This window comes from Parasteatoda tepidariorum, chromosome 10, assembly GCF_982258835.1.
Source record: "Parasteatoda tepidariorum strain Cologne lab strain chromosome 10, Ptep-v5.0, whole genome shotgun sequence".
NCBI lineage: Eukaryota > Metazoa > Arthropoda > Arachnida > Araneae > Theridiidae > Parasteatoda > Parasteatoda tepidariorum.
Genome location: NC_141764.1, coordinates 16,092,812 through 16,109,567, shown reverse-complemented (window position 1 = coordinate 16,109,567; position 16,756 = coordinate 16,092,812). Strand labels below are relative to the sequence as shown.

General features: G+C 30.1%; 2 protein-coding genes and 1 long non-coding RNA gene across 3 annotated transcripts; all 3 read right to left on the bottom strand.

Annotated features, from left to right (window-relative positions):
- Positions 1–2,597: 2,597 nt before the first annotated feature.
- Positions 2,598–3,398, bottom strand: LOC107450663 (uncharacterized). Its single transcript, XR_011637574.2, has 3 exons — positions 3,275–3,398; positions 2,966–3,142; positions 2,598–2,873 (listed from the first exon to the last, which is right to left on the bottom strand). It is a non-coding gene; the product is annotated as an uncharacterized LOC107450663 (long non-coding RNA).
- On the bottom strand, positions 3,188–6,229 carry LOC107450658 (uncharacterized). Its single transcript, XM_016066505.4, has 4 exons — positions 4,857–6,229; positions 3,863–4,193; positions 3,275–3,340; positions 3,188–3,193 (listed from the first exon to the last, which is right to left on the bottom strand). The coding sequence occupies exons 1-4, from the start codon at positions 6,227–6,229 to the stop codon at positions 3,188–3,190; spliced, it is 1,776 nt and encodes a 591-aa protein (XP_015921991.3).
- LOC107450664 (uncharacterized) lies at positions 4,073–14,917 on the bottom strand. Its single transcript, XM_043046537.3, has 14 exons — positions 14,649–14,917; positions 13,535–13,706; positions 12,484–12,876; positions 11,774–11,921; positions 11,414–11,557; positions 8,574–8,606; positions 8,384–8,443; positions 8,032–8,106; positions 7,767–7,844; positions 7,264–7,347; positions 7,095–7,154; positions 6,701–6,784; positions 6,521–6,586; positions 4,073–6,393 (listed from the first exon to the last, which is right to left on the bottom strand). The coding sequence occupies exons 1-14, from the start codon at positions 14,649–14,651 to the stop codon at positions 6,315–6,317; spliced, it is 1,479 nt and encodes a 492-aa protein (XP_042902471.1). The 5' UTR covers positions 14,652–14,917; the 3' UTR covers positions 4,073–6,314.
- Positions 14,918–16,756: the final 1,839 nt, after the last annotated feature.

Below are 16,756 nucleotides of genomic sequence, written 5' to 3'. Positions count from 1 at the left end.
AATAATTACATATTTCCAAACATGTAAGGGTATAAAAGTATATGAGTATCAATATAACTGAACGAGATCACTGTAAACTTTTGTAAGAAAACTGCCATGAGCTTTATTAATTTTAGTACTGATCATAGCCATTAAATATTTTACTTTATAGATAAGAAATTTGATAACACTTTATCAATTTTACTGATTTCATATCTTGAAACAATATGTTAGATTTACTGCTCCCATTTGCTGATATCAAACTAAAACATAAATAATTGCACATTTAATAAAATGAACAAACTTATAATTACTTAAATAGATCTTAAATAGATTCATTTAAAACTAGTTTTGCTTGAATATTGGTTTCGTATTTTTCGGAAATACCAATACATGTTTGGAAATAATTATTGAGAAATTTAAAAAAGTATTTAATTCATTTAAATCACGTGAAGTTCAAGGCGATTCTATAAAGAAAGAAACGTAACGAAATTTGTATCAATTTTTGCAAAGTGAGAATCATTAGTATATTAAAGCCGGGGTTGGTGCGGCGGAAATGACGTCATCATAGAGAGTCAACCGGAGCTTATTTCTGCCCCGTCTGAAATCGAAACTTCGTCTGCAACGTCATGGGGAGCTTATTTCTTTTTTTTCTTAAGCCTAATATATTTTTAGTTTCGGTTTCAGTTTTTAATTTAGTTTCGTTTCTTAAATATTATTTTCATTTATTAGTTTTTTTGAGGGTGGCAACACTTATTACTTTTAATATTAGTTTTTAAGGATGGCAACACTTAGAGACTTTGTTACTTGGGGAGATATTGTATATTATGAAGTTATGACGTCATCTCTTATTACACAATAAAAAAATGATATCATACTTTTACTCTAGTGGCGCCATCTAAGTGAGTATTTTAGAAATAAAATAACTTTAAATCTATTTTAATATTTAAATCTGTTTTAATATTATTTATTAAATATAATTAAGGCTGAGGATCGAACTCACGTCAATTAAAAAGCCTTCGTGGGTCAGTAGTTGGATATCATATCCACTGACCCACGAATGCTTGGTTAGATATGTGTTTTAGTTATTTTTTAATATAAATATAGTTGATATAATAGACTTTAATCATTATTATTAACCTAATCAATATTAATTAATACATTTTAAATAAATTGATTTAATATTAAAAATAAAAATTGTATTTATTAAGTATGTCTACTGTGAATATTAAAAGTATTAGACTTAAAGGCATATTAATTTTAAATCAATGAATATTATTTTATAAGATTTTATTTTATCATCTTCGTTTGGATTTACGGCTATCAATATAGTCTTGTCATTTTTGAACCCAGAAGACAAGGGAACTCATAGATCTTGAGACAATGCATGCCTTCGAAGTGGACTTTGTGAGTACCCATGTTATATGAAGAGGAAAACCACGAAAACCTCCTACGCTTAGTCCGACGACGAGTAGGGGGCTTGGTTTTTGTTAACCAGTATCCTGTGAATGTACAGAGATCTGAGGAAAAACTTAAGGTTTTAATAAAATAAATGTTATCATTTTATATATATTCTAATGGTGTCATCTATACTTAAAACTTTAGAAGTTTAGTTATTTTTTGATATATGTATAGTTGATATAAATGACTTATTATTATTAAACTATTCAATATTACCTATTATTAACCTATTCAGTAAGAAAGTACACCCTTTAATAATTAATTCAAAAAAGTTTCAGAACAATATATAGAATTTTCTGAAGAAAAAAAAACTAGAAAACATAAAAAAACTTTCTTTGAAAAACTAGAAATATTTTACAAAAAGCAAAAATATTTTACTAAAAGATAGAAAATTTTCATAAAAATAAGAAATATTTTCTGAAATGTTAGAAATATTTTTACAAAAATAAAAACATTTTCTGAAAATTGGAAAATGTTAATAAAAAGTTTGAAATATTTTTACAAAACTAGGATATTTTTTACAAAAAGCAAAAATATTTTACTAAATGATAGAAAATCTTCATAAAAGTAAGAAATATTTTCAGAAAATTGGAAAATGTTAATAAAAATTTGAAATATTTTTACAGAACTAGGATATTTTCTACAAAAAGCGAAAATATTTTACTAAAAGATAGAAAATCTTCATAAAATAAGAAATATTTTCTGAAAATTAGAAAATGTTAATAAAAAGTTTGAGATATTTTTACAAAACTAGGATATTTTTTACAAAAAGCAAACATATTTAATTAAAGATTTTAAATTTAAGATTTTAAAATGATTACTTTAAATTAGATCAATAAATATTTACTATAAAATTACTTTAACATTAATTTTAAATCATGAAGATAGGAGAATCCGTTGGTTCTATGAACCATCCAGAGTGTGGGACGAGGACTTTTCTCCTGGTGCACTTCGCGGTTATTAAAGTGGACGTCGCCACTGCTTTTTTCTAAGTTGGTATAGCCTCCACTGCTTTTTTTAAGTGGATATAGCCTCCACTGCTTTTTTTCAAGTGGGTATAGCCTTCACTATGCACGCTTTTTCAAGTGGGTCGCCTCCACTATGCACTCTATTTTCCACCTCTTTCTGCGCTAAGGATTATCGCAGGATTCAAAAAAAAAAAAAAAAAATAATAATAAGTAAAGAATTAAATGTAGACTTTACAACACGAAAATCTGGAAAAGACAGTACTACAAGAAACATAATATAATTACTTTAAGATAGTGATAAAAGTAACCATTGGGAGTTGTGGAAGCTGTATTTAGTTGAGATAATAAATAAGCGTAAAACAAGCAAAAAGAATAATTCCAGTTAAAACTTACATCATCAATTTGTGGAGGAGGCGGTAATTCTTCAACATATACTGAACCACTACTGGAAAGGTCTGGTTTAGACTGATAATGAAAATAAATTAGATGATATTAGGAGGGGGGAGAGTTATTTTCAATTTGAAAATAGATTTAAAATACTAAAATAAAATTATTACCTCAAATCCCGAACCAACTTGGTTATAAAGTGGTAAATTCTGAAAAACTTGTGAAGCTTCTATAAAACCCTGAGTAACTTCACCCATTAATGAATCATCGTCTTCGAAGAAAGTTTGCGTAGTTTCCCCAATTACGTCTTCACTTTCAAGAAATTCTTGAGGCAAACCGCCTAAGAACTAAAGATTCTAGTTGTTGATTAAGAATAATTATGGCGAATAAATTTAATACTTAAACATGTTGAATAAATTTAATAAATAAAAATAATATTTTTAACTCAAAGATAAAAACAAAATACAAACAATGATTACCTCATCATCTGACTCGTTAAAATCAAAACCTGGTTCACTGAAATTAAATTCAGTCCCATCATCACACTATAAAAACAAGATAAAAATTGTTTTAAAATCTTTAAAAATAAAAATAACAAATGAAAGTAATCAGAATAAGCAATAAAAATTAACTCATTAATGTTATAAATAAAAATTAATAAGTAAACGCAAATAAATTATTAATTGAAATATGTAATTGTAGCATACAAATAACTTGTCTGATTTCATAAATAAAAACAATTTATTCATTCAAATATACAGTTAATTTACAAAAATTAAATTCAATAAATAAATCGAAACCTAAAGATAAAACTCAAATAATTAAACTTAGTCGTATAGGTTAAGATGGTTCAGAACCCATATACAGAAGAAATATTTAATAGTATGTAAAATTAAGCGTATGTAGTATTATAACGAATAATTGTTTTTGAGATGCTTCTTATAATTTTAGAAATATAGAAAAAACATAATGTGCAAATTTTTTTTAAAAAAAGAGGTAATTTGAATAGAAAATGTTTAGTGAAATAATGAGGAAAAATATTTCTTCATTAAATCTACAGAATGTACTTTATGGATATGTTTGCAAATAGGATGATTGTCTGAGCAACCACATTTATACACATGCATACAAAGTTTCAAGCAAGGTAATTTAACACACTTTGTATAACACTCACTTATGCTGAAACATTCTTCTTTAAGTCTTTCCACTTCATACTTAACATTACTTTCCCTTTGGGACTTCACTAGCCAGGTCTTTTCTGATATTCCTTCCACATCTTCGTCTTTTATTTTCATCCCATCACAATGACGCTTGTAATATGTAGGAGGATGCGAGCAGTGAGGAATACCCACTGTCTTCTTTAATTTATGTTCCGCATACGTTGTAGGGTATCTACCACTACAAAATTACAATTACAATTCACTAGTATATAAGACGTGTTAACTCGATTCTATGACGGGGTACCTTTTCATAGATGACGGTTGACATGGTCGATTACTCCTCTTCCCACATTGGTGACCTTCGGACGTGATGTGAACACGCCTACCTTGGCAAAAACGCCCACTTCGATATGAACACGCCTATCTTGACAGTAACGCCCACTTCGATCTGGAAACGCCTACTTCGATGAATGATCCACATTGAACAGTTGACTTGCTACTTGTGACTGCGACATTATCCACCTCCTCACGCTGTTGCTACTCAGTCTCGTCTCGATCACTCACAACATCTGCTTGCACGCACTCGACTGCTAACGGCAACACAGGGGCGACTGCGACCGTGAAGTTAATACACCTCTCACATTCAGCACTCAAAAAATACGGTGATCTTAATACAGCTCTCAAGGCTTCTCACAAAAACAGCAATGAATCAACTAGTGGTATCCATTCATCGAATTCTATCGCAGATATAATTCTGGTGGGGGAGTACTGTAGGGTATCTACCATTACAAAATTACAATTACAATTCACTAGTATATAAGACGTGTTAACTCGATTCTATGACGGGGTACCTTTTCATAGATGACGGTTGACATGGTCTGTAACTCCGCCCCCCATATACGTGTCTTCTTCTATCTTCAAGAGAGTATTAATAAGAATGTCTATTCTACGATTGAACTTGCGCTTTAAATAGTGTGTCTTTAATTCATTGCGAAAAGATTCAGAGTACATATTTGTGTCAGTATTAGCATGCGGAAATTGAGGGTGACACATACTCCAGATAGGTTTTCTGTCCTTACTACAATAATTGTCAAAATAATTTACAAATATAGGCGCCTTTCCAATATACCTTCTTTTAAAATCGTCTATCATTTGATTAAATCTACTAATTGATGGTTCCTCTAAAATTACAATTAAATATGCATATATCTCTTGCCTCAAAACTGCATCAGAAACTGAAGAATTTAACTTTCTGTTCCAAGCCCTGTGAATGTGCCACTTACATAAAAGATGGTTTACTTTATCTCCAAAAACTGCCTGAAATGCGGGGCCAGTAGTTTTGTCATCATCAGTCATAATATTGTTTACTTGTAAGTCCTGGATCCTGTCTTTAATGCTAGCGAAACAAATAGTCATCATATCCTTATCTAATTTACTTATAATAAAATGAGCAACTGCATAACCACACCCATATTCATCCTGCAGTAATAAATTAAGTAAATAAAAATCTTGCTCATTAGTTTTATGTGTAGAATCAATGCATAAAATTTTACCACCACATGCTACTAACATCTCCTTTTGCTGAACCATCTGTATACCCACGACAAATGAATCCTCTGGTAAATTAATTTCCTGATATGAAGGACCAAAAACAATTTCTTGAAACTGTGGTTTATGCAATAGTGCAGAATTATACGGCCACTGAAGCATATCATTTACTAAACAGTGAACAGCAACTGCATCCTCTCTATGCAGCAGTGAAGAGGATTTGACTGAGTCATAATAATATTTTAAATTTTTGTTAGTAAGGAGAGACTCTTTAATAATAATATTGTCTTCACCTCTAAGGTTCCTGTTGCCTCTAATATTTTCTATAACCCTTGCTGCTGGAACACCTAGTTGAGCATTTGTTTTAACGTAATCTCTAAAAGTCTTCTTTATTGGCTGGAACTTAATATTTTCTTCTGTTAATGCGTGATTACGTTTAGTAAAATACAGCACATTAATTTCCCCTGAATTTTCACTGCAGATTATTCTGGCCATACAACCTACGTCTGTAGGTAAAACTCCTTTTATATTTTTACGACTAGTCTTTCTTTCATGAAATTTTATTGCTGTTCTGGAAAACTGACAAGAATAATATGAGTAAGAATTTTTTCCATGAAGTTGCGTGCCTTGATCCTTCTTAAAACTAGAATATGTTCTTGATGATTCTTCATCCATCCAAGTATTAAAACTCAACATGTCTTTAAAATTCAACGTTGTTACATTCATACCTATATCATGTTCATCGATACTATGCTTCACAGCATGTGTAAGGAAACGAAACCTTGCGCTGCAATCTTGAAATGTTAAATCCTCAAGTTAAATCCTCTTCTCCGCAAGTTAAATCCTCTTCTTTGTTAACAGTACTATTATTACCTTTAGAGAATTCACAACTGTAACAAACAAGTGTAATGAAACATATGAGTAATTTTATAAATGAAGCTAAAAAAAATGAACATAAAAATGAAGCTAAGAGTTATAATATCAAAACAAAACTAGAATGAAAAGAAATTTCCTTACCTGCTACTCTCTACAACTTGTTTTAAACCGTCTCTCTCTTTAAGCATAGTATCATTCACTGCCCTTCTACATCAAGAAATTATATATATATATATATATATATATATATATATATATATATATATAAAATAATAAAAAAAATGTGAACACAAGATAACGAGTAGATAAAAAAAAAATTACCGATTAACTAAGCACTTAGATTTCAAACTCCTATTTCTCTTACAATCTCTCCCTTTTACAATAGAGACTGACACTCTTTCTGAACTAAATACAAAAATGACACAAATAAGAAATCAGCAATTGACACATATAGTATAACCTGCACATAGCTCAAAAGATTTTGAACCCTATTTTCACATATAGTAGGAATAAAAAATAATAACAATAACCCAGATAACTCCACAACTTATATTATCTTCATTATCAGCATCTCTTCATTCAGCAGTAAAACTGGCATTGTTAGAAATTTTACAATTTTAATGAAACAAATAAATAAATCTCATAAAACTTTTTAAAAAGGTTCAGAGTTATAAAATCAAATCAAAACGACTAGGATAGAAAGAAATTCACTCACCAACTAGTTGCTACATTCAACTTTATGTCCTCTTCAAGTACAGCATCATTGACTGCTTTTCTACATCCACAATACAATAAAAAATAGATAATACAATTAAAAAAAAAGTCTAAAATAAATCACAGAGCAAACAAGTTCAATCACAAAATACATAAAAATCAACACTTACAGACTTTCAGAGCACTTAGACTCAAAACTGCATTTGCCTCCATATTTTTTCTCTTTTGCACTAGAGGTTGCCGTTTTTTTACATCTAAAATATAAAAATATAGGCATGACTGCTTACATGAAAAGAAAAAAAAAACTAATAGACATTAATAATTTCCTTCTAGCTATAGTGTAATGCCCAAAATATTAGAAATTTTAATGGGCATTTCTTACAACTAATAAAATGAAAAAAATTCGTTAAAATTAGCAAAGATAAATAAACTGCAATATTTTGCGGCAATTATTAAGTGCATCTACTCAAACATATTTGTATGCTCTTTGTTAGCTCATTATATCTTAACCTTAAGACGAAATTGTGAAATTTTCTTTCTTCGGGAGTAATATGGAGTTAGCAAATAAAACTAATTACAAACCTCAGAATTACACTTTACTTTATTATTTACAATGATATGAGAAATTGAAATCAATCTCTGCATAGAATTAGAACAGGAAGCAAATACTAACCCAGAAACTTTAGCTCCAAAACTTGAAAACTTATCGTTAGCAACTATCCTGCAATCATTCCCTTTAGAGTTTTTGCAACTACAATGGAAAAATAAATAAATCAACAATAAAATAAAAACAAATAGGTTTATTTCATACACAATTTTAAAAAAAATCAACAAACTCAAATGATGAACAGGGTTGAAAAATATCAAGTCTAAAGATTAAATTCCCAGAAAACTAATAAAAGGCTGAATTTCAGAATATATAAAAACTGAACATTCACTGCCTGGTCGACTTCTTAAACTTTTCCAAGCTTTTTGTAACCTCCAATACAGTTGGAGTGGCTATTTTTCGACACCTGTAACACAAAAATAAACATGATTAAAAATTAGCCATTGGAACAGTTCACACCAATAACCAGCTTGTTCCTCAAATACGGACTTTGTGGAAAAACTTTTACCATTATAAATTTTACTTTCGCAGACAAATTTTTTTTTTTTTTTTGCGTTGATATGCACGCTGTTGAGTAGGTTTGCAACACAATTCAAATGAGAACTATAACTTTAAAATATAAATTCTTCTTAGGTTCTAGAATTAATAAATGATTAAAAAAACATTGAAAAATAAATACTTACAAATTAGTTGATCTGTCAATACTTCTCCTTTCATTATCCACATCAAAAGACTTTACAGAACTGAAAAAAAAATTTCTTTTTAACCATGAGATACATTTTATCATGAGAGAAATACATAACAATTACAACCTAGTTGGCAAATACTAAACACAAAGAGAAAATAGATTTCGTAAATTTAAAACCCACTTACACGTCTGAAAATTCAATTCTTTTACATCTACGTCTGAAAAATAAATAGTTGAAAAAATTATTATAGCATAATCTGCAATAAATTTTAAAGTGAATAAACTAGATATTATATAAAAACTAGCTGTACCCTGCGTGCGTTGCAACGCTTTCAGTTTGAATTTAAATTTTGTATTTAAGTGTGTAAATGAGATTTGTGATTATGATTTGAATAGAGAATTTTATTTAATGGTGAAAAAACCAGTGATAGTCTCAACAGTTAATTCTCTAGGATATCGTTAGTGCATTTTCAAACAGACATGTATGGTGATGCACACCGACCATGAAACATATTTTGGATGATGATCTGAAATAATTCTGGATCAATGGCGTCATGAATATTTCTGCTGATATGAGCTGACCAATTTGTCCTGGTGTGAGTTTTTCAATAAGCCAAATCATGTGGCAATTCTCTTTTTCTGCCGTTCAATAGAATGCATCAAACACCGTGTCTCTCTAAAAACATGACTTTTCGCAATAAAACCAAGTTTAGAGCTTAATATTTGTTTTAACTCACGTGTGATAATGCATCATGAAGAGCCGATGATGTTTGCCTAAGTTACTAAAGCTCTTTAATTTTAGCTCAAGCAGGATTGCATGTGAATGTAATAAATAACTCTAGCTGCCCATATGGGCACCGATACTTGTAGCAGCACCGAATGAAGTCATTTGGAAACACGAATGTACTGACCTATATTCGCCAAGAAAAGTTTCTATTGATTTGCTTGACCCGATAACAACGTTGATAATGGCTCGGCTGGCGACGTTAAATCTGGTAGTTACACTTTGCCTCCAGAACAGCAAATTCCAGCTGTTTCATTCTTAAATTTGAGAGCATTGCAAAACATACATAATTGATCCATTTTTCCGATGATGACGCTTGGGTGAAAGACTATAGTTGGTTGTCGGATCATAGTGAAATGCACTGAGATTCAAATCAGAGTATTGGCAGCGTCTGAATAGCGAAGTGCGTTCTTGATTGATTTTTATTCTTGCTCTGATGTTTCCGACGAACGGGCTTGATAAGTGCGTAGTTGATTTGTTAACAGTCTTCTTTCCCGTTGCTCTGATGTTTCCAAGGAACAGGCTTGAGTAGTGCGTAGTTGATTTGTTAACAGTCTTCTTTCCTGTTTCTCAGACGTTTCTAAGGAACGGGCTAAAGCATTGTGTTCTCGATTAGTTTCAAGTCCTTCTTCCCGTTGCTCCGATTTTTCTGAAACACGGTTAGTTCTCTTCTTGCGTGCTTGAGATGTTGATCGACTAAGAGCGATTCGTTTAGGCGGCATATTTTTGCAAATATTCTCTTTCAAACAAAAAGAAATGTAGAAGTTGACAGTGGTCGCAAATTTGCTAATTCGAAAATTCACGTATTTATTTTAAATAATAAAAAAGCAATAAAAATGAAATAAATTAAATAAGAAATATAATAATGATAAAATTTAAAACAAAAATCTATTTTTGGTAAAAATATACTTGTGGGTGCCCCTTGACGAAATTGGTAACTTATGTTTATCACCTTTCCTGTTTGCGCGGAACACCGCGGTTACAGGAATGGCTGCCAAAGCATAATGATATTTTAATAATACATTGGAAAATTTCAGCAAGACATCGGCCGAAACTTTATAAAATTGCAATGAACCCAATGTAAGCAAAATTAATAAACCCAATAAAATGCATTTTGAATCGAAATAAAAATTAATGGAGTAAGCACAGAAAGAAAAGGAAAAAAAAACATCTCACTTATTCATTAAGCTTGAATTTCCTCAGTTTTAGGTGCACAGAATTCTCTAATAGCAGTTAGATACTGTCTAAATTTATCATGAATAGAATCTGTGTTCCTCCATCGCCACATAAATTCGGCGAAATACGAATTGAAAATGGCGTCTGTGGTATCGGAATGGCGGTGACATTTTTTTCTAAAGTCCTTTTTTTATGACTGCCCACATACCTTCGATCCTAGTGATCAGAAGCAAAAGTGACCTAACCAGCCAGTATCCAACATAGAACTAACGGACTTCTGAAATTACATATACCGTTGAACATTTAAAAATGCCGCTGAAATTTAAACGAATCAGAATCACGATTGGGATTCAACATCGGCCAGCTTGGAGATCAACCGCTATCACAACTTGGTGAGAATCAAGGGGTACCCTCAAATATAGTCTACTCCTATTTTTTGAATGAAATAATTAAAATGAATGTGAATTCGCAAACTTTGTAATAATAAACAATCTAATAGTTTTCAAATGACAACTGTCAGCAATGAAAAATTGCATACTAAATTGAGCTAAAATTGCATACTAAATATAAATAATTATTAAAAGCGTGCAAGATGAATAAAATTTGCTTTTGCCTTGATTTTTATTAAACAGTTTTCACAATACTAAATCCGTGATACGACCAATAATTACGAAACTTATTCTCGTTGATTTTACGTGCTTGTGCTCACCTGAAATAAAGAACCGAATTATGATTAAATATTAAAGTATATGTAATTTACTTTTCTAAAAGAATAGAGCTATAAGATAGAAAATATCACTGTTGTTATCTTCAAGATATTTGAAAACTGATTCGTGTACAGCAAAATTTAAAACAATGGCTAACTTTTAGCCAATCAGAAAATTCCATTTCGATTTTCGCTGATACCGCTGGAACGGTTTGTGGCAGAATGTTCTATTGTGAATCTAAACCATTCTCGAATCCTTCTGAAGGTACACAGAAAATTTCATTTAAATCAATCCAGCCGTTTAGGAGGAGTTCAGTGACATACACACGAACAGTCGAAATATATATATAAGGATATACCTTCGAACAACCAGAGTCCAACTTTCATCAACATCATTACTACTTTTCTTTTCTTCAGACTTAACAGGTAAGTTGAGTGAAGGTACTGGCACTGATAAGCATTCACTTGGGGGAGTATTTTCTTGTTTAGCACACAGAACATCTCTGAAATTATAATTATAATATTAAAACTAAATTTAACAGAACAAAATAATAATTTTGACAAGTAAGAGGAATGGGATTAACTCAATTATTAGTTTAATAGAAACCAAGGAAATAGTTCATTGACCAGATCTCTACTAATGCAAGTTATAATAGGATATGTTGAAATTATTAATGCAATTAAGAGAAAAATACAACGCAAGAACCTCAACAATTTACCTCTTCAAACCTTTCTTTAATATATCCGAGTACAATTCTTGATCTTTCAACTGAACTTCAGATGTTTTTTTCTTTTTCGGTTTAGTGCTCAGCTTACCGCTACCAACACTCGTTGTTTTAACACAAGTAACATTAGGACACAAAGAAGCTACAAAATATAACGAATCTTTATTTCAGTATAATACAATATAAGTTTTATTTGACAGATAAGAAAAAAACTTGACTGATATGAAACTTGACAAACCACAACAAAAATCTGAACCAAACTTGTCTGTGATCTTAACAATGAGCAAATCTAGCCTGGCAATGCAAGAAAGCAAACTAATCACCATTGATTCTTTCAGATATAGCACAATCGACGTGGTCTTATAGTTTCGAATAGTGAAAACAAACAATTGAAAATAAAGATTCCAGCAAAATAAAAACCTTTTGAATTATCTAATTCATTCAATGACCAGCAGAATGTGCAATTTAAAAAATTAACGTTTACTAACAAGAGAAAGTCATTTGCTAGACCACTATATAAATTGTCAGCCACATTACAAAAGTTCTAAATAAATCACACTTAATATGAAAAATTCATTTGATATGAATGATATCTACAAATTTCAAATGATTAACATACCACACTTTTAACAGTGTTACATAAATATTAAAAATATTCATAAATACATATTTTAGAAAACAAATTTTAACCAAAATCTTCATACCTGTTTTGGATTTCTTAATCCAGGCAAAGTAGTCTGTCAAGATATGTGTGACATACTGGCCAAGTGCCTCATTTCCAAGCCTATTGAGGTGTACTCCATCTATTGATAAATAGCTATCCCAATTTATTCTCGGAAATGAACAAAAGTGCAGATTTGGACGATTTGCTGTAGAGGTATCCAGCATTTCATTCAAGTTTTTCGCATTCTTATTCCACTGCCTAAGACGAATACGCTCTGAAAGTCTCTGTTTAACATCAAGGAATTGACTGGGCAATCTTGTGAAAACTTTTGTGATGAAAATTTCACTACTTGGATTATACAATAGAATCTCTCGAAGCAATTTTTCATACTGTGTCAAATTCGTTCTGCCATCTGCAGAGCAATCATTAGAACCTGAAATTAAAATTAACAATATTTATATATAAAATAAAACAATTATGAAAAACTGCTTGTACTAAAGCAGATTTATATCTTTATAAATATAGCAGTGAAGAACCCTTGCAATATATAAAATAAAAAAAGGAAACAATATTGAGTGTTTCAGCAAATTTAAGTATACTTTATTTAAAAAAAATAAAATAAGAAGAATGAAATCTACAAATCAGAATTCGCGTTTTGCAGTTGAATGCACTTTCTTGGAGTTCTTGGTGTATATACAAAATAATAGGGAAACTAAAAAAAGTATAAGCATTGAAAAGATTGCTAGAGAAGCACAATCTTTCCTAACAAATACAACTGTTTCATTTCAATTTGAAAAGCATAGCAGAAAATACACATATTTTCAGGAACTTTCTCATAATTTATTCAAGATATAACAACTAAAAAATTACAAATTTACTATTCATAGACAACCCATTTTTTTAAACACAACCAGAGTAATTAGGATCAGCAGTTTCAGTCTATTAATAAATAGATAATAAAAATAAACGTTTAACTTTTAGATTCTAAATGGGAACTAACTTTTGATAAGACACAACAAGGACACCTAATTTCTTAAGTCTAGAAGGATCATGGCATAACCAATTTATGTGAAATTAGACGAGGTACTTACCAGTATGTAGAACAATCACATCGAAACCACTGAACTCCTTTATTTCCTCGATTAAACCTTCAATCTTAAATCCTGGAAAGCTATCAAGCTGCATATTGTGACTCAGAATTACATCAGGAAGATGAGGTTTCAAATATTTTAACATTGAATCCCCGATTACTAAAGCCTTCATCTAAATGAAAATTTAGGTCAAAAAAATTACATATTAGAAGAAAATACTCATAACATGCTTTAATGAAACAAATAATAGATCACAGAGTGTGTTATCTAATTAAATTTTTATAGTTTATCAGCATATCTTTTTCATACATTAAAATGATTTAAATGTTTTTTAAACATTTAAATTTACTATACTGAATTTAATTGTAATTAATTTTAAAAAATATTTTTGATTTTAATGAATGAAACAAAATTAAGAGCTTAAAATTACACCATTATATGATTGAGTTAAGCATACAATATTACATGTATTATACAATACTGAGTTATAAATTACACCACGTGTTTTAATAGTTAAACAGATCACATGTTTTTTGTAAGCAAATGCATGCCCGCCACCCAAACACATTTTGCTATAACAGTCTAATATATGATATTCGATGATACAACACAAAAGATTTATATACCATTATATGTTGCAGATTTATAGTCATACATTATTTACTGAAAAGTTACGCGTTTATATTGAATAATACATAACATTAACATTCAAGCGATTACAATATATAACATGAGAAAAGGTAACACGTGATAAAATAAATAAATGAATAGTATAGAATAGAATATTTTAAATTCAAAACTAAAAATAAAACTTTAATTAAACCTTTCAACATACCATAATATATTTGATAACATGAATCGAATTCTTGCATGAATTAAATATAATCTCGGTTTGTTTATACTAGCTATAAGTTATTTATTAAACATTTACACATGCATAGAAGAAAAAAAAACACTTAACTACATCAATAGTCGAACGATTTTAATATTTATAAATATAAGATTGTAATAAAGATGGACGTGATGTAATAAAAACGTGATGTAATAAACAAATAGGTACAACATAAAAATTGAATATTTTTTAAATTCAAAACTTATAAATAAATAAACTTACCATAAGAGACTTATTATATTCTCTAAGTCTTAAAATCAAGTATTAATTACTAAAGTTAATAAAACCAGTGTACATCAATATCGAACCAAACACGTGCTTCAATGAACTGCTGCACTACACTTCAATGGAGCCAAAACACAAAGCAGGGCAAAAGCACTGACTGGCGACTAAAACAACAAATAATGTCGCCACGAGAATTAAAATAGTAACCTTTTAATCGTTGCCACCATATAAAACAGACCTTCACTTCCTTTCACTCTTATGCGAATATCTACAAAAATCCTCCCCAAGTAACAAAGTCTCCAAGTGTTGCCATCCTTAAAAACTAATATTAAAAATAATAAATGTTGCCACCCTCAGAAAAAACTAATAAATGAAAATAATATTTAAAAAACGAAACTAAATTAAAAACTGAAACCGAAACTAAAAATATATTAGGCTTAAGAGAAAAGAAATAAGCTCCCCATGACGTTACAGACGAAGTTTCGATGGCAGAAATAAGCTGCGGTTGACTTTCTATGATGGCGTAACTTCCGCCGCCCCAACCCCGGCTATTACTACTTTCATTTGAAACTAATATTAGAATTTGAGTGTCTTATTTTCCGAAAATACCTCTACATGTTTAGAAATAATTAAACAAAAACATAAAAGTTCATTTTAGTCGAATTCATTTTAGTCGGGTCCAATGCATAGATAGTGTGAAAAATAAAGTGAACACTAAGGAAATTTTAAATTTTTTGCAGAACGGGATTCATTTTGAACTTTTTTATATCATAATTTGATTGTCATATTTTTCCAAAATACCCATACAGATCTCAAAATATTTATAAAAAGATCTTTGAAATCTTACATAGTCTGAACTGGCTAAGTCATGATCTTGTAAGGCACTAAGGTAAAGCTAAGGTAACCGGAATTATTTTAAAATTTGTTTTGATTAAGAAAGCGACCATCACATTTTTTATAAAAAGAGCCGTATATCTCTAGAATTGATTATAGAAATATTTAAAGAAATATAATTTTGACCATAATATGCAAAGTTCAGAGCATGCATAACTGAAACGCTGGGGAGGATAAATAGTTTCTTTTCCAAGCGTATTTATTTAAATTAAGTTTAACATTTAAATATGGACATTATATTTATCAAAAATACTTATGTATCTAAAAATACTGAAAGAAAACTTTTAAGCAAGTTTCAGTCCAAAACAGGTAATGCTCAAGAACAAGTTGTTGTAGAATGTTTCAGTGGCGAATGAGTGCATTAAATAAAGAAACCATATTTAATAACAAACAAATTTAATCAGCAATAAAACAATATATTATGAAATGGGGCTCTCCAATGAACCATTCAGTTCAATCCATTGCCTGCCAGAATGTTTCAGTGGCGAATGAGTGCATTAAATAAAGAAACCATATTTAATAACAAACAAATTTAATAAACAATAAAACAATATACTACGAAATGGGGCTCTCCAATGAACCATTCAGTTCAATCCATTGCCTGCCAGAATGTTTCAGTGGCGAATGAGTGCATTAAATAAAGAAACCATATTTAATAAGAAACAAATTTAATCAGCAATAAAACAATATATTACGAAATGGGGCTCTCCAATGAACCATTCAGTTCAATCCATTGCCTGCCAGAATGTTTCAGTGGCGAATGAGTGCATTAAATAAAGAAACCATATTTAATAACAAACAAATTTAATAAACAATAAAACAATATATTACGAAATGGGGCTCTCCAATGAACCATTCAGTTCAATCCATTGCCTGCCAGAATGTTTCAGTGGCGAATGAGTGCATTAAATAAAGAAACCATATTTAATAACAAACAAATTTAATAAACAATAAAACAATATATTACGAAATGGGGCTCTCCAATGAACCATTCAGTTCAATCCATTGCCTGCCAGAATGTTTCAGTGGCGAATGAGTGCATTAAATAAAGAAACCATATTTAATAAGAAACAAATTTAATCAGCAATAAAACAATATATTACGAAATGGGGCTCTCCAATGAACCATTCAGTTCAATCCATTGCCTGCCAGAATGTTTCAGTGGCGAATGAGTGCATTAAATAAAGAAACCATATTTAATAACAAACTAA